General features: G+C 41.3%; 1 protein-coding gene across 1 annotated transcript; it reads left to right on the forward strand.

The window, feature by feature from the left end:
• Positions 1–1,681: 1,681 nt before the first annotated feature.
• LOC117262877 (cytochrome P450 2B4-like) lies at positions 1,682–26,918 on the forward strand. Its single transcript, XM_033636059.2, has 12 exons — positions 1,682–1,981; positions 3,034–3,211; positions 10,400–10,562; positions 12,349–12,501; positions 12,740–12,900; positions 18,394–18,462; positions 18,664–18,768; positions 18,928–19,066; positions 19,649–19,734; positions 20,044–20,145; positions 25,234–25,375; positions 25,505–26,918. Exons 2-12 carry the CDS (start codon positions 3,050–3,052, stop codon positions 25,690–25,692), a joined length of 1,470 nt encoding a protein of 489 aa, XP_033491950.1. The 5' UTR covers positions 1,682–1,981; positions 3,034–3,049; the 3' UTR covers positions 25,693–26,918.
• The last annotated feature ends 887 nt before the right edge of the window (positions 26,919–27,805 follow it).

Genomic DNA, 27,805 nt, shown 5'->3' on the forward strand with positions numbered 1-27,805 from the left:
TCCTTCTTCCTTCCTTCCGCTGTCTTCGTTGGTTCATATATACACACGAAACGCGTTCTCTGGCTGGCTGGATTGTCCGCCCGGTCTGCCATACATACATGGCGGCGCAAGATGGCGACCTCTCTAAAGCAAGGCCCTTGCTATATATATATATATATATATATAAATCATAATTATAAGGCTACGAAAACCAAACGAATTTTATTTTATAGCGATTATACACTTAAATTAAACATATTAATGGGTAGAATATTCAGATTCAGATTCAGATTGACAATAAACCATGCCAAATATTACACACTGGCCCTTTAAATGTGATAAATTATATAGTAAAAACGTGAAAAGTTTCATGTTATAACAATATAGTTCATCATGTCATCCATGTTTTGGGCATGTTGATGCCTGTTCTTTGCAAATAGCCTGACAATATAAATTATCACATTGTAATGTGAAAATACGTTGTTATAATGTGAAAAACATCTTGTTAGAACAATAAACTTTTCACGTTATAACGTAATACTGACATTATTTTTTTCCTGGTGTGGCAGCAATACGCTTCCGTACTTTACTGTTAAGTGTTTTATTTGTTCCTTTATTTTGACTGAAACTCTTTTCCCCTCTTTAATTCCTCTTTTTTTTTACTCAGTTCCATAACCATTTGCTTTAATGTCATGGATTTGCCTTAATGTTGTAATCATAAATTGTTCAATAAAGTTAAAAAAAAAAAAAAAAAAAAACTTGTAGCACAAGACATTATGCTAGGAGTCAAGCTAACCTTCAGACTGGGGAACTGAGCGGAGCAGAGTTACATTCCACAACATTAGGCTGTTATTGTCTTAGATAATAATCTATTTACAGTTTTATTAATGCAGTTGAACTCGACTGGTTGCGGCTGCGCGTGGTTACTGTATTTATCCAGGTCGTTAGCAACATGCTACGCTCACCAGGAGGAGGACGGCAGGCATAGTTGTGCTCCTGAGCCAGAGCCTGTCTAGTCTGCCTTAAAGCCACAAAGTGCTCATTTTGCTAGTCTGATGCTGGTTGCACAAAATGTAACCAGCTGGTCTGTTATGCTTAATTATGGCTCAACACTGAGCAACAACATGGAGCAGATACCTGCTGCCTTCAGATGGCTGTAAAGAGTCTCCAGTTTAAAAGAGAAGCCTTCAGCATTGTCATGACAGAAAGAGGTTTGTTATGCCAAGCTGGCATTATTGCCATAAGCACTGGTTAAAAAAGCATGTTGTAAAATAAAGTAATTGTTGCTGTCACAGCAATTTACTTAACTTAAGGATGTTTCAAATTTTTAAGTCTGCTCGTGGTGATTAATCAGCATTGTTTATGTATTTATTTATTTATGATGTCTCAAGATTGGCAAGTATGCTGAGCAAGGATTCAAGGCTTTATTGTCATTATACAATACAAGATTGCACAATGTAGTAAACTCCTCCACACTACTCACAGAGAAAATGTCTGAAAAGATTTAGAATATGTAAATTCTAATAGAGCATAAATAACAAAATAGTTAATAAAATATGCCAAACTATATAAAAGTAGCACTATAAGAACAAATAAAACAGAAAACTAAATTATATTTACAAATAACACAGTTACACTGATAAGATAGGGAATACATAGTGATGTCTTGAGAGGTTGGAGGCTTTTCTCTTAAAGCTTTGGAGGTGTTGATGCAGAAAATGACAAACAAAAGGAAAACAAAACAAAAACAGGGATTTAAATAGAATCAAATCTAAATCACTGTCTTCTAATAGTATAACTAAAGCTCTGTTCTTCTCTGTACAGCTCAATCATGTCTCCTCCCCACATGCACTCTGTCCCCCACCCTTTGAGCTCCCTCACAAAGTGCATCCATTTCAGCTTTGCAGCAGCCATTGTCCGGACTGCCCTGTTTGCTTGCTTACTGTGGGTCTTGTGGGGCCTATACCACAGTTACAAACCAACGTCGACAAGCAACACAAAGGTAACATTTATCCGTAAACAGAAGGCTTTAAAACTGTATTTTTTGGTTGTACAAGAAAAGAATTCAAGGATGACGAGTAACTGGTTTGTCTGGCAAATGTATGTCTTGCTGACTTCACCTCCATTAAAATGCAGTGCACAGCCGCTGCCACCTCAGGTTTTTCTATGGAACTGTACAGTGTTTGTCCCTCAGGCAGCCAGTGAGACTCTAAAGTGGTGCTAGTGATGAACAGACAGTAGCTATGAGAATTAGTAACTCTGAAAAGGCACGATGCCTCAGCTTTACAGAAACTACTGACTATAACTGTACACACTGAAATGTTAAACAATTGTGAAAGAAGCTGTGTCTCAATCACTCATCACTTCAGCTAATAGACCTTTTTCACAGCAGACATTTTGAGATGTCAGTAAGAAAAGCTCAGGTGTAGGCTAAACAACAACATGACTGCATTCCACTTAGGGGAGGGCCTGGTATTGTGCATGCTGGCTTACTTGAATAGCTCATAGGGACACTAAATGGAACTGAGCCATCATTCACGTTATCAGTTTCACCTTTGCTTCCCTATGACAAGTGAAAATGTCTGCTGTGATTGGTCCATTGTTTCAGCTGTATTGCTGTTGGTAATGTTAGTTTAATTTGTAAGAAAACATATTTCTTAAGCTCTTTATATGTTTTGTATGCACAAATTAATTTGTGAAGTAACTAGTTACTAAGGCTGACAAATAATTATAGTGGAGTAAAATGTACAACTTTTCCCTCATAAATGTAGTGGAGAAGAAGAAGAAAGGGGCATGAAAAGAAAAGACTCAAGTAAAGTATAAGAACCTCAATTTTGTATTTAAGTAAAGAACTTGAGTAAATGAAGGCAACATTGTTATATTCCATCACTGGCTGTAACTCATTAGCTTTCTTCCACTCTACCAACAAGCCTTGATATTAGCAAAATTAATTTTAAACTGATAAAGTGAACGATTCAAGCCAGAGTCCATCAGAGATTGTGTTTGTGTTTGATGTTCTCATTCACCAACTGGTCAATCATCTCGTCTCTTCAGTCCAGTTCGGTCCACCATGTTTGCTTCAATCATCCTGCTATGGCTCTGCATTGGCTTCCTCATCCTTCAACTCAAACCCCGGAGGCCCAAAAACTTTCCACCAGGACCCCCTATTCTGCCCATACTGGGGAACATTTTGCACATGAGCCTGGAGAACCCCCTGGAGGACTTTGAGAGAGTAAGATAAACACTGAAATGAATAATGCTGCTTCTACAATGCCCTAAATTTTCGTCAATGATGTAACTATTGTTAATAGTACTTATAATGTGTCTATAATGGCTCAGTACTCACACTTGTGGTCACCTGGCTGCTTTTTCTGATAATTATTAGGTTAAAGAGTTGCTCCACTGCACTTTTAGACTATGAATCCAAAAAAGTGTAAACCAAAAACACACATAAAAGCCATTAAAATCTTTGCCGTGTATAACATGCTTCAAAGGGTCAAGGATGCTCTCATCAGACCGCTACTTGTTTCATGTGATTACACAACATTGTTGCTGTTTGTACTGAGTTGACTCTGTGCATGTGGACTATAGCCAACCAGTGATAAGGCCCGTTTCCACTGAAGAAGTTCCTGGTACTATTTGGGGGGCAGGAACTACTACAGGAACGTCCTCTCGCTCGGCACTCTCAACCGCCGTGTTTCCACTGAGAGATCAGAGTACGAGGAAGGTTCCTGTAAAGTTATGGGCTCTGGATGTGACGTAATCGTTGCACGACCATTTACCGGGGCGACGTAGGGACGCCGTTAGCTGATAGCCCTTAGCTCTGTCTGTAATAACTCACTAAATGGCCTGTGAAAAAAAAAATTCCAGCGGATGTCTTAGTTACAACATGATTGAGCTAACTGGAGTAGTTTCATGTCGTATCCGACAACGGGAGGCTTTTAACGGATGACGATCCTGATGTTAGCTTTGCTGCTAGTGTTAACGTTAGCTGTCCCTGTCAGCTGCAGCCACTGATGCTTTCTAGACATCGTGATTTCCCAAAACTGAATAAATATCACACATAGCAACACAAAACTGCTTTGCTAGCTCAATCATGTTGTAACTAAGATATCCGCTGGAAAGAATATTTTTTTCACGGGCCATTTAGTGAGTTTTTTTTACATGGCGGAGGAAGCTATATGAACGAGCTAATCCTCGTCTGCTGAGTTTTAAAAATGCCGGCTATTTTGTTGCTTTCTGTTGACATCACATCCCTTGAGTATATCCAATCAGCACCAAGTAGCCGGGAGTCTTTCGGGCCCGTTCTGAGTACCTACCCCGAGGCAGGGACTTGTTTAGCCCCCATAAAAGTTGCGGAACTCTGTCCTTCGGGGGTGGTTCCTGCGGTGGAGACACGCACCAACGGCCCCGGCCCCGTAAAATTACCCCGAAGTTCCTGCGGTGGAAACAGGCCTATACAGATCATAAACATTGGGTGCTGTCAATCTATAGACACAATACATACTTTTAAGCAAATTTTTTGGGGAGATTTTGGGATCTCCACTGCTGAGATTTCAGTACGATGTAGGTGAAAGGGGTTTGTTTGTGGTGCTTAGTCATTGGAAAAATCTCTTAAAATCAGCAGCCTCCCTTTAAAGAGGCAATGTCCTGGTACAAAGAATTAGAATTAGAATTATGACTTTTTCAAAGAATTTCCCCTTTAAGTTAAAGGTAGGGTCTGGAGGATTTTCCAGTTGCTGATTGTAAACACACATTCAAATTCTGCCCCTCCTATCAGGCTCAACTCTCCCGGGTGTACGGAGCCTGGAGGTATAAAAGAAGGCTTCACAGAAGAGGTTCAGGCAAGGCTCGTGCTGGTGCACGTTCGGACATGCTCGGACACGCTCGGGCACGGCACCTGCGCTCTCTCATTGGCTGGGGAAATCTCCGCCCAGAAGCGGTCCAAACTCACAAAAACATCAAAATACAGTTAAAGGGCAGGAGCTCTGCAAACAGAGTCACCACCACACATGAGTAGAAGCCCATAGGTAATGATTAAGCAGGATTTCATTTGTATATGTCTATATTTTGTTTTGTTTGAAAATCCTCCAGATCCTACCTTTAAGTCTAGGACCTGTTAAAGGTAATAGTTATTCACAGAGCACCTTAGCCCATATGAGAGCTTCTGTTAGGAGCAGGGAGGAAAACGTTTAAGGTGCATAAGTGCTTCTTAAGCGGAAGAGAAACTGGTGGAAACACGAAGAGGTCAGAGAAATACTCTCTCTACTGGATGACAGTGAGTTGCTCTAAGAACTTTCCTAAATCACTCCTTAGCTAGGACTCCTTACAGAAATAATTTAGGCTAAGCTTAAAAGCTTTAGGAGCTCTCTGAGAGTATAATGTTAGTGAATACAGCCCCTGGAGAAAAATGTAGAGATCTTGCCGTTTCAAGAAATTGTGGAATCATTTCTGGTATGGTTATGGTATGGTATCTTGCTATAGATGATTTACATTCTTTAATCCTTTAAGCACTACAAACAAAATTCCACCCCAAAGTCCAGGGGCTGTATTCACAAACATTCTTTGAAAACTCTCAGAGAGCTCCTAACTTAAATTCCTAAAATTCCTTTAGTAAGGAGTCCTAGCTTAGCAGTGAGTGAAGGAGGAAACCTCTCAGAGCAACTCTGAGCAGGGATGGGTCAGAAACTTTTACCTTAGTAAAGAGGTGTGGTTGACCCTGTTGCTCGGTATGAGCAGGGGCGGACTGGGACCAAAAGCAGCCCTGTACTTTGACTCGGCCCAGCCCACAACAACCGGTGCGCGGAAACTCATCAGCCCCAGATACGGGTGTCAAAATAGTCCTACTTAAATCTCCGTTTTTTTGGATTAATACCAGTATCCATATTGTTCTCTTTCACGCTATCTCTCCCATCTGCACCTGCTGCACATGGCTGCTCGATTTGCGTGACGTATGCGCTTCCTTCTTCTACAATTTGATTGGCGGCCAGCCGGCTCATAGATATCTATGGGCTGGCTGGCATCCAATTTAAAGGCTGCCACCTAGCGGACTGGACGTGGAACAGTAGATTATCAGGGAGGAAAAAAAAAACAAAAAACGGTGATGACTGCGTGGCGACCGCCGGCCATCCTGGAGTACTTTTGTGAGCCTGCACGATGTGGACACCCAGTGGAAATTAAATGAACTGCTGACTGTGAACGTGTTTTCATTAATAGTGTGATCACTCTGCTGATGGAAGGTTAGACAGACCCAAGTCATCACTGCTGCACTGTTGCATTTTCCAGTTTTCTAAATATCTTAGTATTGTGATCATTATATTACTCACATTATAGTTTTAGGTGGGAAATGTGTGTGTGTCCCTAATGACATCGACAACAGATATTATCACCGCATGATCTAATGTGTAGTATTTCATTTACTCACTGACATCCAGCGTTTGGAGAATATTTCTCTGAACTTTTTGTCTCTCCACCATTTTCTCCTCTGCTTAAGAAACTCTTAAGCCCCTTAAAAGTCCTTGTCCTTATTCCTGACAGTTTTTCACCTTAGGAGCTCTTTAAAAGGAAATGATCACTTTAGAATGAAAATACAGACAGTACTTACTCACCCTCATGCCAACAAGAAGTCCAGTGTAGTTTTTTAATCCACAAAACTGATGACCATGTTGGGGGGAGGGCAAGGTACATCCCAGACGTGGTTGGATGTGTCCGTTCTCTTTTGGGTTCTGGACTTGTTAGCACCAGCTGAATTCTTGGGTGTGGCTGCTCAGGTTGATCACTGGATACCTTAGGCTTTACTGGCGTGGATTGTAGCACACCAGCAAAAAAAGCCTCAGCGTCACCTGTGGTCTCTGCTGCAGCAGGATGTAGTGACGTGTCCTGGAAACAGGCACGAGGTTAAGTTGATATAATCAGACACTGATTATGTAATCACGGATGTGACTGGCAAAAGAAAAAAAATGAGTATAAAGGAAAAAGAAGAAAATATAGGCCTACACCATATCATAGTGACAGCTCTCTGTAGTACTTGGTGACTCATGCCCGTAAAGTATACCCCTGCACCCCCTGCGATGCGGAGGAGCCTTGGAGTCCAAGGGGCCCCTCCTAGCCTGGTTCCAGACCATAGACCCTGCCCACTCAACTGAGTAGGTTTGAAGGTTCTGGGAGCTTCAGTCTGACACTCAGGCTAGGCCCCTCACTTACTTGGTCAAAAAATTACTTTTTTTTTTTTTTTTTTGCTATATAATTTCTTAGATCTAATGACAGCAACATAGCACTGTTCCACAACCAGTGAGGTAGACTACCACAAATGGACGCTATAAAGAATGACCATTGAGTAGCCTATTGCCTACAGGTGTAAAAAGTTTATAAAGGACATACCTCTGTCCTCAGTGGCGACACAGTCAGCAAAGCTGAAGACTTCAAGAAAAACTCAACTTGCTCCACCACTTCTTTCGACTGAAGCACCCAGGAAATGCACACACTAAAACCATCTTTTGAGAAAAGGGCTAAAACATGTCAGGCAGCAAGTCAGCACATCTAATGTCAGTCCTCAGAGTCTGACATTATCCTGACTTTCAAAGTTAGCTCAAACAGAGATCGTGTGTGTGTCGCTATCTGTAGAATGTAGCTAGCTAAACACTGTAGCATGTAAACACTGGCCTGCAGATACCATGAGTTCTCGTTCTCGAGTCTCGCAAGAGTTGCCATGTAAACACAGCACGCCTGCAGGCTAACAGACTACGGTGAGAAATTATGTGGAGTAAATTATGTCTTTTCAGGACAATTTTGCACTTGGATTATGACGGACTAGCCGTTCTGACGATTTTGAAATGCATTAGCGTTATAGTAGTAGTTTTATTACATTTTCAAAAATGATTTTGAACACGGGTTCCATGTACTTCAAGTGTATGGAAAAATCCGGCTGGCTGTTATCCTCCGATACATCGAATGAGTTACTGCAGTCAAGCCAGCTGACGCTCATTTTTGCTTGGTTAAGTCAGCTGCTCCTAAATTTTAAGTACGCCCATATTGCGACCTTTACGGTAAATGCACAGAGAAGAAAGATAGAAAGAAAGTTAGCTAGCTATAATGAATATTTTTATGAAAAAATATAGCATTTTAGCTCAGTAGCTCCCAGGTCATGTGACCTGATGACCCCAAATCAGTGCTGGATCATGTCAGTACACAGGCCGGTTAAGACACACCTCTTTGTATTAGATTTTAATAGTCTTTGTAATTTATTGCTCTTTGCCTTTCTTTTTTGTTGTTGTTGTTGTTGCTCAATAGCTCCCAGGTCACGTGACACAATTTTAATGCTCTTCTTTTTATTTTTAAATACGGAAGTTGGTCCCCACTGTAGTATCTTATCTAACTTTCTTTCTATCTTTCTTGTCTGTGCATTTACCGTAAAGGTCGCAATATGGGTGTAATTAAAATTTAGGAGCAGCTGACTTAACCAAGCCAAAACGAGCGTCAGCTGGCTTGTCCGCAGTAACTCATTTGACGTATCGGAGGATAACAGCCAGCTGGATTTTTCCATACACTTGAAGTACATGGAACCCATGTCCAAAATCATTTTTGAAAATGTAATAAAACTCTGCTAATGCATTTCAAAATCGTCAGAACGGCTAGTCCGTCGTAATCCAAGTGCATCCAAGCTGGCTTGATCGCAGTAACAAGTTTTGTGAATTAAAAAACTACACTGGACTTCTTGTCGGCATGGGTGAGTAAGTACTGTCTGTATTTTCATTCTAAAGTGGTCATTTCCTTTAAGGTCTAAGATGCTCTGTGATTAATTTTTATCTATAGGAGGACCTTGGACTCTAGTTTGGCAGACCGGGCGAGGCGGGGGCGCAGCGCACCTGCGCTTCACCAACTGGGTGTGGCCAGGCAGATTTTGCAAGTTTGGCACACCGTGTGTGCTGACGCAGCTATTCCTCTTTCCCACCTCCGTCCCTCCTACCTGCGCAAGTCGGAAAGAGGGAGGAGAGAAGGCATGGAGTGGGTTTTACACACATCACACCAATCAAATGAGCCCCTCTCCTCGCCATTAAATGCGCCCCGCGAAGGCGTAATGAGAGTTTACTCAATTCGCCATGGCAGAAGAGAGCAGCAGCGTCAGATGGCCAGATTTCTCCCAGGAGGAAACTGATGTTTTGGTCCGGGAGGTCCAAGCTCGCAGTGTCCGAATATACGGAACTGCGAGCAGACCTCCACGGGCTGATGATGCAAAGGTAGGAGGTCACCACAATTGTAAATCAATGTTGCGTTTCTCTCGTGCGTGCGCGCTCTCTCTTTCTCTCTCGGAGTCTCACTCGGTTTCTTTTCTTTTGACTTTTCTAAGATGACAGATGCTGAATATATACTCCTTATCTGATGCTGTGGCTGTTTGTGGTTGGCTGAGAGGGATGTGAACTCATAAGTTTGCAGCTGTGTTAATCAAATCAGGTTGGGTTTCCATTACGCATGCCAAACGGTGCCAAACGGTGCCAATCCCCTTTGATCTGACATCAGATGTGACGGGACAGTCGGTATAGAGATACATTTATGTGCTGATTGCAGATAGTTGCATTGAATAGTGTTTTTTTGGCTATTTATTGCATCGTTAATGTGCCTGACATTCTGGAAACCTGCCTGTGAGGTTTTGGTGACGTGTGCGCACTGTCCGCCGGTCAGCCAAACTTTGGCTTACACCGGCTGCGCTCTGCCTGCGCTGACAGTAGACCTGGTTTCAGATGGCGAGCTTTTAGCACACCTTTAGCGAAGCCTTTTGGCACGAAACTGTCACTGCGCCAAGCTGGATCTGTCAACACCTCCCCCTGCTGCGCCGCCACACCCATCTCAGCGCACCTCGGTCTGCCAAACTACCAAACTGAGCGCACCTTGGGTTGCGCTGCTTGAAACTAGCTCTGCGCGGGGTTCGCCACCCTGCGCTGCGCTGGGAAACTAGAGCCCCTAGTCTTAAATTAAAAGGGACATTCCAAAAAAACGTTACAATTCTGAGAATTTTCGTAATATTTTGTCACTAGGAGCAACACTTTGCAATATGAAGCTTTGTGAATACAGCCCAGGTGCTATAGATTCAAACATCCATTTTTAGTGTGTGCAGTGAAATGACTTAATTTACACTAAGCAACTAACATGCACGCTTCGTAGTTACCAAAAATTGTTTTTTTTTATTTGTTGCTTGCTTTACCTGATGTAAAGTGCTTCTTAATGTTTTTATTATGTTGTATTACTCTTTCTAAATATTTCTGTTTCTTAATTGGTTTTTCTTACAGATGAGACCATTAAGACTGAACTAAGAGGGCAGATATGTTTTATAATTTAAGTGAATTGCACCTGTAAAAAGTAATATTCATTTGAAGTCATATGATATGTATTTCAAACACTGACATGTTATTTTGTTCTCTACTAGCTGAGGAAGTCTTATGGAAATATTTACAGTCTGTACCTGGGTCCAAGACCAGCTGTAATCATCCACGGGATGAAGGCCATGAAGGAGGCTTTAGTGACCAAGGGCATTGATTTTGCTGGAAGACCCCAAGACCTGTTTGTCAATGACACTACCGATAGGAAAGGTAAAAGAGACATGAGGTTTCACAGGGCAGAGAATGAATTATCAAACTTAGCTAATTTAAAAAAAAAAAAAAAAAAGCAATCAGACATACAAAGTACATACAGTAATATGTCAATAACGTATCTCTTCCTATTCATGTACCGTCTGTTTACAAGCATTGAAATACTATATGTGAAAGTATACCGACCTCCTTCACGGTAATCTACCCACCTACGTAGTACACCCACCTCATCCACTACCACTACACAACTGCAAAGCGTCAGTATATGATGATCTGGGAATGAGAACGGGTTGGTATGTACGGATGGGACAGCTACCAGTATAATGTATAAACAGTTTATTTTGGATGGTAACACATTACATGACATTGTGAATGTAATAATAAATTACTTATTACGCTACTTTTGCGTTACTTTTGCCAAATTACCTCAGAGGAATGAATGAGCATTTTAAATGGATGAAGGTCATGTTGTTTCACAGCAGGTAATCAAAGCACAGAAGCTCCAGGTCTGACCCATTCATGCATTCACATAGAGTGGTTACCACTTTGTATTAAAATGCCATGAAATAAACAAATAGCCTTGGACACAGGAAGGGTCAGGTAGAGGATCAAAGTCTGGGATTGTGAGACACAGATGAATAATCGTGGGCCTATGATATATAACACAATAAACAATTGCTGAGGTTGAATTAATACACCGGAGCTGGAAGACCCACCTGCCAGTTCCCAGTGTGATGGTCAGCTACAACAACACCAGTCAGAGAGTTATGCATAAGAACAGGACTGTGTGGTGGTGATGTCTGCAGTTGTAAGGGATGTGAATGGAAACATACACAAAATATACCCAGATGTGCCGATCACCAGGACAAGGGAAAAACAAACCAGAGGCCAGCTCCTTATCTCCACTACTGTCTAGTGGCTTTGAGACGCAAAAGTAGAACAGGATATTTGGTTGACGTTGCAGGTAAATTAAGAAACACTCTGAACATGATAATATATATATATATATATATGTATAGTATGGTGAGCCAGATGTACCGATCACAGACACCCTTCTGTGATGTTGTCTGTCATGACATGACAAGACACAGTAACCTTCCAGGATTATTTTTTCTGTTGGCGCACTGGCGGAAGTGGGGCAGTCAGGATCAGTGTGAATACATGAAAAATGAAAACAATAAAGAATTTATTTCGGATGTTAACACATTACATGACATGGTAAATGTTCAAATAAACACAATAGTATCATTACCCAAAATTATGTTGGTAACATGTTATATTACTTTGTTACTGCTTCAGTTAATATAGTATCGTATAATGTTACTATTGTGACGCATTACCTCCCACACTGGTCTTTGTAGAAGGTATCTCTTCACCATTCAAAGAAAAAAAACTGTGCACTGAATGGTGTAGTTCTCTCTTTTGATATTGTGTGAAGATCACTGATTATCAAGAATAGTGTATTGTTTGATAAATTTGGCCAAAATAAAGTGTTTTTAGGTCAATTTTGTTAGTTTATCACAAAACACATTACAGACTAATAACACCACACAAATCAAAAGAACGGAAAACAAGCATTATGTAACATGTATAGGTTTGTACATTACACTATTCCGTTTTTTAAAGAAAATACATTTTAAAGTACTTTGGAGAATAAGAAAGTACTAGAAAGTAGATGAACTCTGGAAGAGAAAAGCAATGATCACATTGGACAGTGAGAAAAGTTTACATTAGATGACCTGTAAGATCACACTGTATGCTCTTTGTGTCACTACACGTGTTGTAGGAGTGATTCTGGCAGATTATGGCCCAAGTTGGAGGGACCATCGCCGCTTTGCTCTCATGACCTTGAGGAACTTTGGTCTGGGGAAGAATTCCATGGAGGAAAGGATTCATGGAGAGATAAAATACATCATTGATACACTGGAGAAGAGCATTGGTATGTCATCTGTGGGTCCACACAATCATCACATGAATGGCCGTTAAGTTTTATCAGTGACACTGACATCTGAGCATCACAAATACTCTGTTATTTGATAATATGACAAGTTGGATTTCAATCATACAGTTCCATTAATGTCAGGTAGAGTTTTGTATTATGCTGGTGTTAGCTTTTGTTCTTTTGTACTGTTCTACAATACAGTGGTGTGGGTTAGTCAACAGTATTTCTTTTACAGGCAAATCCATGAGTCCCCAAGTTATGTTTCATAATGCAGCGTCCAACATCATCTGCCAGGTTCTGTTTGGTACACGCTACGAGTATGATGACAAATTCATCAAAGTGATTGTTCAGTGCTTTACTGAGAATGCCAAGTTGGCCAATGGACCGTGGGCTATGGTGAGTCAAACATGTTTCTGCCTTAAAACCTGGCTCAGAAATATCAACAAAACTAAAGGTCCTATTATGCAATCTACTGCATGGTCTAAAGTGCATGATACAAGTGCATTTAGGGCATGTCCACTTTGGGCCCTATTTAGATGGTCTAAAACGCAAAGCGCCAGGCGTGTGGCGCATGGGCGTGTACCAGTCACTTGCTAGTTAGACAGCGCGTTTTTAGACTGTGCGCCATGGCGGAGAGTCTAAAAGGGTTGGACTTACTCTGTGAATTAGCATGGGCGTATCATTCAATAAGCCAATCAGAGTGTCACCTCTCATTCCCTTTAAAAGAGGCGCGATTGGAGCGCATGGCGGAGAGCTAGTTAGATGGCGAACCTACCAACTGGAAAGAGTGAGCGTTTTACAGCTGAGGAGACGGATCTCCTCGTGCGGGAGGTGAAGGCCCGATCTACGGGGACAGCAGACAGGCACCCAAGCTCCCCGAGGTAAAGCAGGTGTGGGATCACTAATACAAGAAAGATCTTACGAAATATCTGTGGAATATTATTCAAACCTGTTTTCATCATATAACAGAGCACAGCTGTCAGGACTACCGCGGAGCTCCCCAAGGTGCTGATCCTGCAGCTAGGACCTGTTCAGCGTTTTCTCCCCCACCCACGTTTGTTAATTGTTTTCACGTTTCCTAGAGCTGTGTTCTGCCTCTTATTTGCATCTGTGTCCTCTCTACGCTCAGATAACAATATAATAATATAATATAATGTAGCCTAGTATAACATGTTAAAATAAATGCAATGTGTGGGCTTTGGTTTTCAATCAAAAAAATGATTGATTGGTCAGATAATTTCACAATTTCATTTGTCATTATTACAAATTATCCATCCATCTTCTAACCGCTTCATCCTCTTGAGTATTGCGGGGGGAGGGGGGGGGGGAGGGGGTCGTGGCTGGAGCCTATCCCAGCTGACATTGAACGAGAGGCAGGGTACACCCTGGACAGGTCACCAGACTATCACAGGGCTGACACATAGAGACAAACAACCATTCACGTTCACATTCACACCTACGGAGAATTTAGAGTTATCAATTTATTACAAATTATGATGATCATTATTACTGTGATTAGATCATTCTGATTAATGACTGAGCATTAAGACGTGTTTCTGATAAATATTTTAATGTGCACTTTAATAACCTTTCACATTGTAATCATATTTTTATTTGTTATCTTTTGCATATGTGTGGCTGCTCCATGTGTGTCTGAGCAGAGTGCACGCGCGTTGTAGCCTGGTTCCAGACCATAGACCCCGCCCACTCAACTGAGTAGGCTTGCATCTCTGGTCTGGCATACTTCAGTGAATTTGCGATTTATCTCGTCCAAACGCTGGACGGACCAATGAACGCCGGGGGTCTAGCGATTAGCCAATCAGCGCCACGCTGATGTCAAGCTGTACGCCGGTGGGTAACTGGTGAGGATAGCAACAATGGTGACCGCTACAGATCCTACAGACCACATTAACGATGCTATCGAGGTATTTCGCCACTACTTGCGTTAATGGAGGACCAAATTAAGGAAGCTGCTAAACTGGATTTAACGGCGATGCAGCTGGGCGTGCACGATGACGGAGACATTTTAAACGGGCAATGCTCACTTGTTTTCGGCACCCCCGAGGCATGGATACTAATGACGTCAGATTCTGGGTGAGTTGTTGATCTCTACTGATTGGTTAGGGAAAAAATCAAATTCCCTCCCCCTAGTAAATCGCCTTCAATGGAAGCCATGTCAGACTGAAGGTTCTGGGAGCTTCAGTCTGACACTCAGGCTATGCGCGTTGTGCACCCGCCTAGAGACGCATATTACTAACTTGTTTAGCAGCGAAATGCTGCGCCATTGACGTTAGATCAGGTTTTTGTTGGTCACTGGCGCATTTGCTTTTTACGTCATCTAACTAGCAATGCGCCATGACTGCGCCTGACCACTCCTCATTTTTAGACCAACACACCCAGAGAAGCGCAAGTTCATTTGCTAGTTAGATGACGAGGGCGCAGGGCGTGAAAATGACAACTGCGCCTGCATCTAAATAGCAATGACACTTGTGACATGGATTATGCACCCTCCCCCATCTGCTTTAGACCATCTAAATAGGGCCCTTAGTGTCTCTCTTAAAAGGGAGTCTGTCATCAGCTCTGCTCTCTGCTATTTTTACATCTTAGCGAATGTAATTAATATTTTCCCCATTAATGATGTATTATTTTGCGTACCCACAACTTATCCAAGCCTCTGTGTGTAACAAGCGCATTGTGAACCTGCCAATGTATTTTACTATCTGAATAATGCGCTCTTATAACAGCAGGACAATACTGCATCAATTTTATGATGTTTTTGTTTGTCAATGAAACAATTGCTTTTTGCTGACAATAATGATAATAATACACCAATAATGCACCCGAAGACACTTAATTTTAAGACCTACATACGCAGGTGCACAAATGGGCCCAAGTACATTTGCGACCTACACAACATGGGCTCTGGCTATGAAAATGATCACTGAGTCAGTCTGAAACATGCAATGACAGTTGGATTGTGCATCACTTTGCACCAGGTGTAAAATAGGTTCTAAGGGCTCTACAGTGAGTGTAATCGAAGAGAAATGTAATCCCGCCAGCCCCTTCAGATTGTGCATCAAAAGCCCAATAAATAACATTAATCAATAATAAACAAATTAGCAACAATATATGCATGGTCGAAGGGGGCAGTGACCCTATCCAGGACCCCAGCGGCCGGAAAGTAATAGCTACTCCTGAGCCCCTCAGCACCAGTCTGGTACACCCTGCACCTCCATGTGGCCAGTCTTCAGTCTCTCCACATAGTGGTTACTAAGCACTGCAACATTACTTGAGTATTACCTGACCATTAGTTACCCTTTTTGTGTTCCCGTAAGTAAAGGGAAGCATCATACTGAGTAGTTGATGACCGCTGAATCTTTACTTTATCATTACCTGACCAGTAATCATAAGAGCTACAGTATATTGTAGATAACTGGACCTGCATGATGTTTCATCTCTCAACCAAGAGGCTTCTTCATTCTAACTGACTGGTACTGAGTTACAGGCTTTGTGAACCCTTACAGAGTCCATCTTGTGTGTTGGTAGGGTTAGATGGGACTAGGTGAGAATCGGTGATAAATTGTCTGGGAAGGGATCCCAAGACTGCATTGTAAGTGGGTGATAAATGGTGTCATAGGCCACCTCCTCTGTTTAACGATGGTCGTTCCAGTTTGATGTAGATGGCTTCTTTCACGCACCTTTCAAACGATCTTTCTTCTCTGGCCAAAATGTGAACATTGCTGTCCTCGAAGGAGTGTCCTTTCTCCTTTACATGTAAATGGACAGCTGAGTATTGACCTGACGAGCTGGCTCTCCTGTGCTGTGCCGTGCACTTGTGGAGTGGTTGTTTTGTCTCCCCAATGTATAAATCTGTGCATTCCTGGCTGCATTGAACTGCATACACTACATTACTCTGCTTATGTCTGGATGTTTAGTCCTTGGGGTGGACAAGTTTCTTTCTCAGGGTGTTACTGGGTTTGAAGTGCACAGGGATGTGGTGTTCGTTGAAGACCCTCCTGAGTTTCTCAGACACTCCTGCGACATAAGGAATGGAGATGTTGTTTCGTTTTTGTGTCTCTGCCTCTCTGTTCATTCTGGGTCTTTTTGAGGTTTTTGCAAAGGCCCAGTTGGGGGACCTCAACAACTCTGTAAGGGTTCACAAAGCCTGCAACTCAGTACCAGTCAGTTGGAACTGAAGAAGCCTCTTGGATGAGAGGCAAAACATCTTCAAGAAACTCAGGCAAGTCCAGTTACCTACGATAGCACTTAAGATTACCATGACCTTGATGACTGAGAATCTCCACGGACATATCTGACCAGTAGCCACCCTTTTTGTGTCCCCAAAAGTATAGCATCAAACAAATTAGTTAATGAGTACTGAATCATTATTTATTTATTACCTTTGTTATCCTTTTTGTCTGTCTTAAGAGGTGCTACAAGCTTATTGACAAATAACTAATATCCTTCCTCCTTAAATCATGATTGATCCTTCCAGTAATTGCAATTTCAATGTAGCAAATGGGATTAGCTAAATGTAAAGAAAGGCACAGAAGACAGTAGATTTGGTTGGGAGCCTGATGTGTGAGGACAACACAGACTTGAGACAATAGTAAGTTTTAAATAATTTGTATTGTAATACATTTTCTTCAAAAATAAATCAAACAAATACAAAACACACATATAGGCCTTTCAGTTTAAAATGTTTCCAAAATTCAGTCACTTCACTGTGGCTCAAAAGTTCATTCAGTTTATCTTATGTTCAGTTCATCCTACCACAGACTTGAGGGAGGCGAATCCAGGTGTTGTGGGACGCGCGCCATCAAAGCAAGATTACAGAATCATCCATAAAGTCGATTAAAACAACCTGACTTATAAAACAGTATAATTAACGTTAAATGACTCACAGCTGTTGTAATGTTCAATCCTTAAATTGTTCATTGCTGTGAATGGCAGCATTGTGGCCTACCGCTTAGCTAGCAACTTCTGTTCATTTACACATAGAAACACAAAGCATTGCTGACAATGCTAACCCCTACGCTAGTGGGAGCTAATTGACACATACATACAAATACACCAGGCCGCTAACCACTAAGCTAGAGCGGGCTGATTAGTAACACATTATACAACCAATACACTATTGACATTTGTAACCGTTACGATAGCAGGAGCTTTTTAGTCACAAAACATGCAGACACAACTCACCGCTGAATGCAGAGGATTAGGGAGCATAATGTGTTGTGGAATGCTGTGTGTTAGAATGAGTTCAACTCACCAAGCAGCGGGATTGAAGAAATGAGAACAGGAAGTGACCTGCTCATTAGTTCATCATTAGTTCCCTTAGTAACTAGGCTACTTGCTTTTTTGTACCTTATGGTAAAGTGTTACCCATCTGTTAATTGGCTCAAAACAAAAAAGTATTATGGGTATTATTTGGTCGTAAACGACAAATTAACATTTTGACCTCCTGAGACAGGTTGACATTGACATCCATGCATTAGATTTGAAAATGCATTGCAATTTTTCTTGAACCTAATACACACCTTAAATTGCCCAGAGCCACACAAAAAATACTGCTATACTGTTACAGAGGTCAAACTTTGCATCTGCATCCTCACTATGGATTTTCCATCCATTCATCTTTTCCACTCATCTTTGTTCAGCTTGACAAACTTCCTCACCTTGCCTTACTAACATTTAAGTGCTGTTTTCCAACTTGACAAAGCATCTTAGCTTGCAAATTAACTTGTTTAAAAGTAACCTCCAGCAGTTACTTTATGTTGTACCACCTATTTTCCATCACTTAATGCAAGGACACTGACACACAATCTGCACATTTGGATTCAAATAAACTAATAATTTATCTTTTTTTCTTTTCTTTTTTTTTCACAGCTATATGACTCTCTTCCTATGATTCGTAGCCTGCCGCTGCCCTTTATGAAGGCCTTTAAGAATGTTGAGGTACGTTGATTGGACCAAGAGATTTGATTTAAATATTGAAATGAGGATTATGAAAAAAAAAAAATTATGTTACAATGTATTTTAATTGTCTGACCTCACACACATTTACAGTGCCAATCAAATTATATGTATTTTGTCAGTGATAAGGGAAAAAAAATGAAATGAATACAAACTATGAATGTTGACTTGAATGTTTTTCAGACTTGTCAGAGAATTGCAAAACGATTGTTGAATGAGCACAAGAGTACCAGGGTCCCCGGACAGCCTCGAGACTTTGTTGACTGCTACCTGGATGAGATGGATAAGGTGTGTAAAGAGTCAGCTAACTACCAAACGCACATGTTTGTGCATGCATGTGTGGTAGTTATCATGTCCCATGGTGTGTATGTGTTGGGATCAGCAAGGTATAATTGCATTTGATGCTTGTCTGTCTTAAAACAATCATTCTCTTGTTTTTTTTTTTAGAGAAGTGGTGATAGTTCTTCATTTACAGAACAACAACTGTCTATGTACGCTCTCGATATTCACTTTGCTGGGACAGACACTACCTCCAACACCCTGCTCACTGGTTTCCTCTACCTTATGACCTACCCACACGTACAAGGTATGCCTGCATGTGTTAATTATTGTTCTGCAATCGGCTCTATAGTTCAGTCATTGTATTTCTGTCTAAAATATGTCTCCATTCATCCATCAATTTTTTTATGCACAGGAATTCTTTTCATAAAAGTCACAAAAGCATGCCTCAAGGAACACATCTAAAAATATATGTTATGGGAAAAGGCCTACTAGTCCCAAGACATAAGTCATAGTCAAGTTTTTTTCTCTCTCTCTCTCTCTCTCTAAAGAAACCATCTTTTGTCAATTGTAAATATTACAGGCAAAAGCCTGACCGATGAATCGGTCATCGGAGATGTTATATCGGTATGGCTGTGCACAAATACCAAATATATGTGTTCAAACAACAATCAGCTTTTTCTTTGCTGCAGCTGCTGATTTGGATTGATTTCTCAGGACTTTGTATGTTATGTATTGTCATTAATTTTACCTTTACTTAAGTTTTTTTCCAATCTTATGTATTGTTTTTTGTTACATTTCAAAACACTCTCTGTAACAGAAATAAATTGAAATATAGCAAAGAACAATAATAATAATATTATTATTACATCTCTGCTGTACCTCTCAGAGCGTTGTCAGCAGGAGATAGACAAGGTGTTGGAGGGGAAGGATCGAGCCAGTTTTGATGACAGACACAACATGCCCTACATGCAGGTACATCATCAGACAGATTTCTCATAATATTTAAATTATTATTTTAAGCTCACATTAAAATCAAACAATAAATCTTGTGAGAGAACATCTTTATGTTGGGGCCTTGGAGTGGATCAATTGTAATAACTTCTTTTGAACAACATTTATTATTATGATCTTATTTTGCCTAGTTGTTAACATATTGCTTGTGGGTGCCCATATTGCAAGTTTATTGGTCTGCTCTTTCTGGCTGAGCTTCTGAGAGCCTGCATTGTTTTCATAGTCCAAGTCAGATGAAGCATAAGAACATGTTAAAATCTCTCCATCCAGGCTGTGACCCATGAAGTGCAGAGGGTAGCCAACACTGTTCCACTCAGCGTCTTCCACTGTACAACTAAAGACACAGAACTCATGGGATATTACATTCCTAAGGTAAGAAGCAAAGATTAACAGGTTACCATACTATTTGTACCATACAGAAATAATGGTAGCTAGGCTGACCAAACGTCCTCTTTTGTCCGGACATGTCCACTTTTCACGTCCCGTCCAGGACATCCAGGGTTTTTTTTTATTAACTCATGATAGTGTCCGGTTTTCCGTGTGTTTGTGTGTGTGTGTTAGAGTGCGGCACGGGCCGCATATTTCTGTCCGAACCCGGACCAAGCCCGACATTATTTAATGACCAAAGCACTGAGTTTGTGTCACACAGTTGTTACGGTTACAGGCTATTTAACAGGCTGGGCGTGCGCTGTGGGTGCTCCGCGAGAGGGAGACCTCCGTGTTTGAAACAGGAGCGGGAGGTCCAACGCTTCTAGCGAGAGGAGAGGGAGAAATAAAACAAAATAAGATAAAATAGGAAAAACCTGTCTCCCTCTTTTATTTAATTTTCAGCGTTTAATCAAGGCGGAGGCGGGCCGCTGGAGGTCCGACACTTCCAGAGAGAGGAGAGGTAGAAACAAACAGCCAATGTGTGTCTGTCAGACCTGCCAACCTTGTCAAAATATTTTGAGTACCACTTGTGTTGTGCGGCTTTTTTTCGCAGACTTTTGCAACTCCATTGCTTTGCATGCAGTAATTTCCCCATTCACTGGCTGGAAATCGGTTATAAAAAAACAATAAAACCTATATTTTTGATTACAATACCTTTAATAAAGAAAATATAGACATTTTGCACTCTGTAATTACATTCTTTAAGTATTTCTTAACATAAATATCCAAACCCATCAACAGAAAACCAAAAAATGCTATGTCCTTCTAAGCCATGTATATACTGTATCATGATAGCCTTTCAGTGGAACACAGAAACACTTTCAAAACATGAAAATGCTGTTAACAAACCAGGGTAACTATATTATTTATCTATATTATTTTACATTCTTTTTATTTTGTTGACCTTGACCCTGATGCCCTTTTAACTACAGTTTTTGCATCAGTCATCACTCCTTCCTGGAGTGGAACTTGCTCTGGACTTTGCCTCATAGGCTGCTGACTTTGCCTTCTTTAATAGAGCATCACTGAAACCCTCCATGTGACAGATGGTCCCTTTTGCAGCCATGCTCACCTTTCTTGTCACCAAAGCACTGATCATGTCAGTGCTCAGGCTAGCCCTGTATTGTGTCTTGTTTTTGGTGACAAGGCTGAAAATCCTCTCACAATCAGCATTGCTGTGGAAGATAACCAGTATCCCTAGCATGACTGCTGAAAGGTTGGAGAAGATCTCCTGTCCTCCTCTCTTCAAATGACCAATATCAACCCAGGCTTCATCGGCGCGCTTGCTGAGGATGCTGTCCTCAAAGCTGCTGGTTTGATACATTCGAAACTCGTCTTCCATTTGATCCACAGTGACCTCTTCAGGCAGAATAGAAGGAAAGTGGCTGATAAAGAACCGGAGAATTTCACTGACTACCTCTTGGTAATATCTGCCACAACAGCATGCATCAGCAGCTCATCCCCAAATGGAAATTTGGAAACCATGTAGTCAGCTGCAGATGAAAAGAACTTCCTCACATCTCTGAAGAATGGCTTAAGCTCTAGTTTACCCTGACTTTGGATAAAGGTCTGAGTGTCATGGCCAACTGTGAGTTCCTCATCAGGTAGCTGGTTTTCCCTTGCACTGTACAGTGTTGGCTTGATACCTCTACCAATTTCATCCATCATGGTGATCACATGCTCAGGCTTACAGAATGAAAGCAATACCTTTTGCAGTTGCAGCTCCAAAGTTGGAAGCAGTATATGTATGCATGGCTCCTCTTTTTGGAGTATTTGGTTGCTAATGTCAAAAATAGGTATTGTTCTCTTCAAAAAGAGTGAATACACCTTTGACATTGGGTTGGTGAGGAACTGATATACTTTCTCAGATTTTGTCAGATCTGTTCTCTCGTCTTTCTTGGTTCTTTCTGGTTTTTGTTTTTTTTCATTTTCAGCTCTCTTTCCAATTTCATTTTGTTTGAAGATGAATTTGGTTAAATCAAATTCTGCAGCAAGGTGTGCAGGAGCTTTTGATGCACTGGTAAGTGTAGCTTCAGGCTTCTGTGCAGGACCAGAAGGAGGTGTGGGCAGCTTTGGTGGGACAGAGGAGGAGGTGGAGACCTTGGGCTGCATTGTAAGCATGCTGGTGGCAGATTTAGCTACAGGCTTCTGTGCAGGACCAGATGGAGGTGTGGGCAGCTTTGGTGGGACAGAGGAGGAGACCTTGGGCTGCATTGTAGGCATGCTGGTGGCAGGTTTAGCTACAGGCTTCTGTGCAGGACCAGATGGAGGTGTGGGCAGCTTTGGTGGGACAGAGGAGGAGGTGGAGACCTTGGGCTGCATTGTAAGCATGCTGGTGGCAGATTTAGCTACAGGCTTCTGTGCAGGACCAGATGGAGGTGTGGGCAGCTTTGGTGGGACAGAGGAGGAGACACTGGGCTGCATTGTAGGCATGTTGGTGGAGGAGAGTGTTGCTTTAGGCTTATGAGTAAGACCAGATTGAGCCTTGAGCAACTTGGAGGAAGATGAGGGTCCTGTCTTCTTTTTCTTGCCTGCCTCCATCTCATTGTCAAAGAAAAGAGTGAGATTGTCCCACTGTTGCAGTAGGCAGTTCACACACTGCCCCAGAGACAGCCATCTTGTGGAGGACATTTTGAGAATTTTCCTCACATCTGCATCACACATGATCTGTATGTCATGCAGACTTGACTTCCTCTTGCTGCTTTTGTCCAGATAATAATAAATTGTAACAAGGAAGTCTTCAATGTTCACACTGAGTTGCCTGGATGCCCTCTCTGCAGCGAGGTGTATCAGGTGGCAGGCACATCCAACTAGGTAGATGTGTGGACTCTGAGCCTTCAAAAAAGCTGCTACACCTTTCCCCAAGCCTTGCATGACTGCAGCATTGTCAGCTGCAAAGCTGACACAGTTTGACCATGGTATGTCTCTCTTCTTTAGTTCACTGTCAAGCAATTCAAATATTGCTCTCGCAGTAGACTCCCTTGATTCACAAATCTTGAGCAACATCACAGTGACCCTCCCAAGACTGGGATCAAAACTCACCACAATGGGGTACATTTTTATGTCCTCCATATCTGTGCTCCCATCTGTAGCAAGGCTGTATGGGGACCACTTCATTATTTCTGTGATGTAGTCAGTATCATTCCTAGCCAATGTTTTTACAATGGCGGCTGTCTTTGTTCTGGCGCAGCCATATTGTTTGGCTATCTCACTGTCCGAAAACATCTTCCTGAATAGTGGTCTGGCATGGTCTGCAGCAGATAATGGCAAGTTATGTTCTACAATGAATGTGGTGAACATAGTTTCTGCCCGAATTGGTCTCAAATCACTCGCTTGATGGAAAAACGATTGAATTTTAGGGACAGCATCTGTACTGGCCACAATCTTTAAATGTTTTTTGCCCTCCACATGGCGTCGACAGTCTGCAAAACACACACACACACACACACACTTGTTCATAGTTCTTATTTTGACTAGTTAAGTGATAGACATTTTTTACAATTTGACCTGACTCCAAAATATCATGTGCACTGCACTGGACATTTTAATATTGAACAGTAAAACTAAAAAGTTGCACTTGCTTTCATTATATGATATGTGTGCTTATACAAGCTGATAGCCACAAGTTAACTGCATTGAATTATTTCAATACTTATTTAATTAAAATTAATTAAAAATTATTTTAATATGTATTTAATTAAAATGGTAATAATTTATTTTGTATATTGCAATAGGTGTTTTTGTTTTCAAGAATGTAATAATTAAATTGGCTTACAGCACATATGCACACATCACCGGGGCTAATTTACATATTACCTGCAGCTCCCTGGTGGCTTATGTCCACATCATAATTGCACACTGTGCAAAATGCATGATGAGGAACTTCAGAGGGTCGGAAGCATGGCCACTGTTCTTGATATTTACTCAAAAACTTCTGGGGGACATGGACCCTCTTCTTTTTGGCAGGTCTGCTGCCCTGTCCCTCCCTGTCTTTGTCTTCCTCATCTGCCACGATAGTGGCTGCAAAAGTTGCTGCAAAAGATTTGTTGGCTACATGTTTAAACTGTATAAATAATCGCATTCCTCCTTATATACAGGCCTACACTATCTGCAATGGATATATATAAAGGCTAAAATACACACACACACACACACACACAGTTTACCTTTTTATGCGCCAACTGCAGCGAGTGGGGAACGGAGGACGGAGAGGGAGGCAGAGGGCAGGAGGAGGCAGGGAGGAGGGGGGCGGGGATGTTACGCTATACGTTCGGCAGACTCGTTATTCTCCGCTTTTCTACAATGATTGGCTGAAACTGCTTCACCACGCTGCTGCATGGTGTTGTCAGACATGAGTACCGCACGTGCACATTTGCCACAGAACTCACATGTCCGCAGCTTTTTGCGTAGTTTAGAGGGGCGAGCCGTACCAGCGTATTTAGATGTCAAATTGCGTACTTGCTACACAAAATGCGTACAGGTTGGCAGGTCTGGTCTGTGTGTGTTATGTTCAGGTGTTGTCACGTAAATAACAGCCCCAAAGGAATAAACAGGACAGACAATAGGATTTTATTTATTTTTACACTACATTTTCACAGAAAGCTGACCGAATCCGACCGGAGCCCGAATACAATTTATAGCTACATTTTTGACAAAACCTGGCCCGACCCATCGGGTACTGTCGGGCTCAGATTGCCACACTCTAGTGTGTGTATGTGTCCCCTATTGGGGCCTATCTGAATTTCTGTCTTTGAGAGATATTATTTTGTAATATAACTGAATTTTCTATCCATACATATAAATTTTAAATATATTAAAATTATAAGGCATCTTTGAGTAAACTGCGAGTATCATTTAAGTAGGCTATGTCATGGCCGGCCGAATGTCCTCTTTTTTGGAAATCAAAATATGGTCACCCTACTGGTAGCAACATCATTACTATTACTTGGGTAGCTAAAATAAATCAAACCTCTTACAAACATTTTCTGCTTTCCACTATCCCCTGTCTTCTTTTACTCATTTTCTCCTCAGGGTACACTGATCATCCCCAACTTGACCTCAGTGCTGAGCGAGGAGGGACAATGGAAATACCCCAATGAATTCAACCCTGAAAACTTCCTCAATGACCAGGGAGAGTTTGTGAAACCAGAGGCCTTCATGCCTTTCTCTGCAGGTATGAGAGCATAAAAACAATCAGCACTGGTCTCACTGTGTTACATCTGCAGTGGCATGCACAGACATGACGGGTTTAATCAAACTGTTGTAGATGACTTTGAGGTTGGTTTTTTTTTTGGTGTCTCAGGTCCTCGCATGTGTCTCGGAGAGGGTCTGGCTCGTATGGAGCTCTTCCTCATCTTGGTGACGCTGCTGAGGAAGTTTAAGTTCATCTGGCCTGAGGATGCGGGAGAGCCAGACTACACCCCAGTCTATGGGGTCACTCTGACTCCCAAACCTTATCGCATGAAGGTCCAACTCAGGGAAATGCAGTGAGCCCAGAATTTATCCAAAATGATGTTTTGACCATCATCAGGAAACAGACAACGACCAGCCAACAACATGTTGAGTAGGAACAACAAATTTGGAAAATTTTTGTATGGCCTATAGGGCACACTGTTTGGCTCAGGGGCTAACTTTGCTTGCCGAACTTCTATTTCCAGCTCTTTTGATAAATCAACCAATGAATTTGTAACATGAAATCATAAGTATAAAGTATAACTTCAGTGACATGCCAGTCAGTTTCCTCAATCTGTGAATTGCAATATAGTCCCTTTCCATTTCCTTTACTGCACTTCTTACATTGTAGGCACAGTGTGTGTGTTTATGATATTCCAGATGATTCTGGTTGTGAAATGATTTAACTGTAGTTTTGGGTTCAGTTGTGTCGTTGTTTTACAAATTAAATCCACCACAGACTCGGTAATGTTGACGGTGGTGTCCTGGAACATGCTCCAGACTGCGTCAGTAGTGCAGACTTTAGGATGGCTACTGACCTCTTGTGTAGTATGTCCGATATTTTGACCTCAGCAAGATGGCCGCATGGACAGGAAAGGGTGGATGCAGCTAAGGGTCAGAATCAAACTTGCACCTCTGCTAAGGACTCAGAATTTGTAGTACGTGGACTACTTGCTCTGCCAGGTGAGCTACCAGTTTTTTATTTGCATATAGCAGTGATCCTGAGTGTTTATTTCACTTGATTATTGCTGTAACCATATAACAAAGGTCCTCTTACCTTAACAAAGTACTTTTTCTAACCCAAACCATGGAGTTTTTATAAACCAAGTTGTTATTGCCTTAATCTAACCAAACCTTAATCGCAGTATTGCAACATCATACAACAGACTTATTTTTCAACAATGTTTTTATAACTTTTTTGGAAGTAATGGAGAATCTACATTGTCATGCTTATAGGAACGTCAGATCAGAAAACCACATTGAGTTTTTTCTTTAGTGGACAAACAACGTATTTTGTCGTTTCATTTGGAGAACTTGTTGCTTCCATGACATGCCTTGATATGTACTCCTAATGTTCATTTGTTTGTTAAAAAAAAAAAAACATGCTTTAATATGCAGTTGGTTTACATGGGGTTGATATGATGGAGGCCTTTCTGGCGTATTTGTCGTGTTTTTACTTTGGTGTGTAACATTTCTGAATATTGCATTTTAATGATATGCATCTTTGTGTTAAATAAAATAATCTTTAATATTAACAAAATCCAGTCTTCCCATTGTGTTTCTGTTTTGTTGGTAGACTAAAATATGGCCAAAAATTGCTTCCACACCTGACCTAATTTTTTTGTTTGTTTGCTTGTTGCCATTCAAAAATATCAAACATAGGGGATGTAGAGAGCATTAGAAAAGTGACTTCATCACTCACTCACAGACTTTAGCATTTTTAGGGTATGGGTACAATGAATCACAGCCCTTTGTTACAGTGTCAAAGAAAACCATACCAATTGCTATATATGTATATATATATATATATATATATATATATATATATATATATATATATACAGTACAGGCCAAAAGTTTGGACACACCTTCTCATTCAATGCGTTTTCTTTATTTTCATGACTATTTACATTGTAGATTCTCACTGAAGGCATCAGAACTATGAATGAACACATGTGGAGTTATGTACTTAACAAAAAAAGGTGAAATAACTGAAAACATGTTTTATATTCTAGTTTCTTCAAAATAGCCACCCTTTGCTCTGATTACTGCTTTGCACACTCTTGGCATTCTCTCCATGAGCTTCAAGAGGTAGTCACCTGAAATGGTTTCCACTTCACAGGTGTGCCTTATCACGGTTAATTAGTGGAATTTCTTGCTTTATCAATGGGGTTGGGACCATCAGTTGTGTTGTGCAGAAGTCAGGTTAATACACAGCCGACAACCCTATTGGACAACTGTTAAAATTCATATTATGGCAAGAACCAATCAGCTAACTAAAGAAAAACGAGTGGCCATCATTACTTTAAGAAATGAAGGTCAGTCAGTCCGGAAAATTGCAAAAACTTTAAATGTGTCCCCAAGTGGAGTCGCAAAAACCATCAAGCGCTACAATGAAACTGGCACACAGGAGGACTGACCCAGGAAAGGA

This window comes from Epinephelus lanceolatus, chromosome 5, assembly GCF_041903045.1.
Source record: "Epinephelus lanceolatus isolate andai-2023 chromosome 5, ASM4190304v1, whole genome shotgun sequence".
Lineage (NCBI taxonomy): Eukaryota > Metazoa > Chordata > Actinopteri > Perciformes > Serranidae > Epinephelus > Epinephelus lanceolatus.

Bases quoted from the DNA above. Each gene is read 5' to 3' on its own strand.
- LOC117262877 (XM_033636059.2), top strand. From the start codon at position 3,050: ATGTTTGCTTCAATCATCCTGCTATGGCTCTGCATTGGCTTCCTCATC. The intron at 18,463-18,663 runs GTACGTTGATTG...AATGTTTTTCAG, and splicing joins AGGCCTTTAAGAATGTTGAG to ACTTGTCAGAGAATTGCAAA. The intron at 20,146-25,233 runs GTAAGAAGCAAA...TTTTCTCCTCAG, and splicing joins TGGGATATTACATTCCTAAG to GGTACACTGATCATCCCCAA.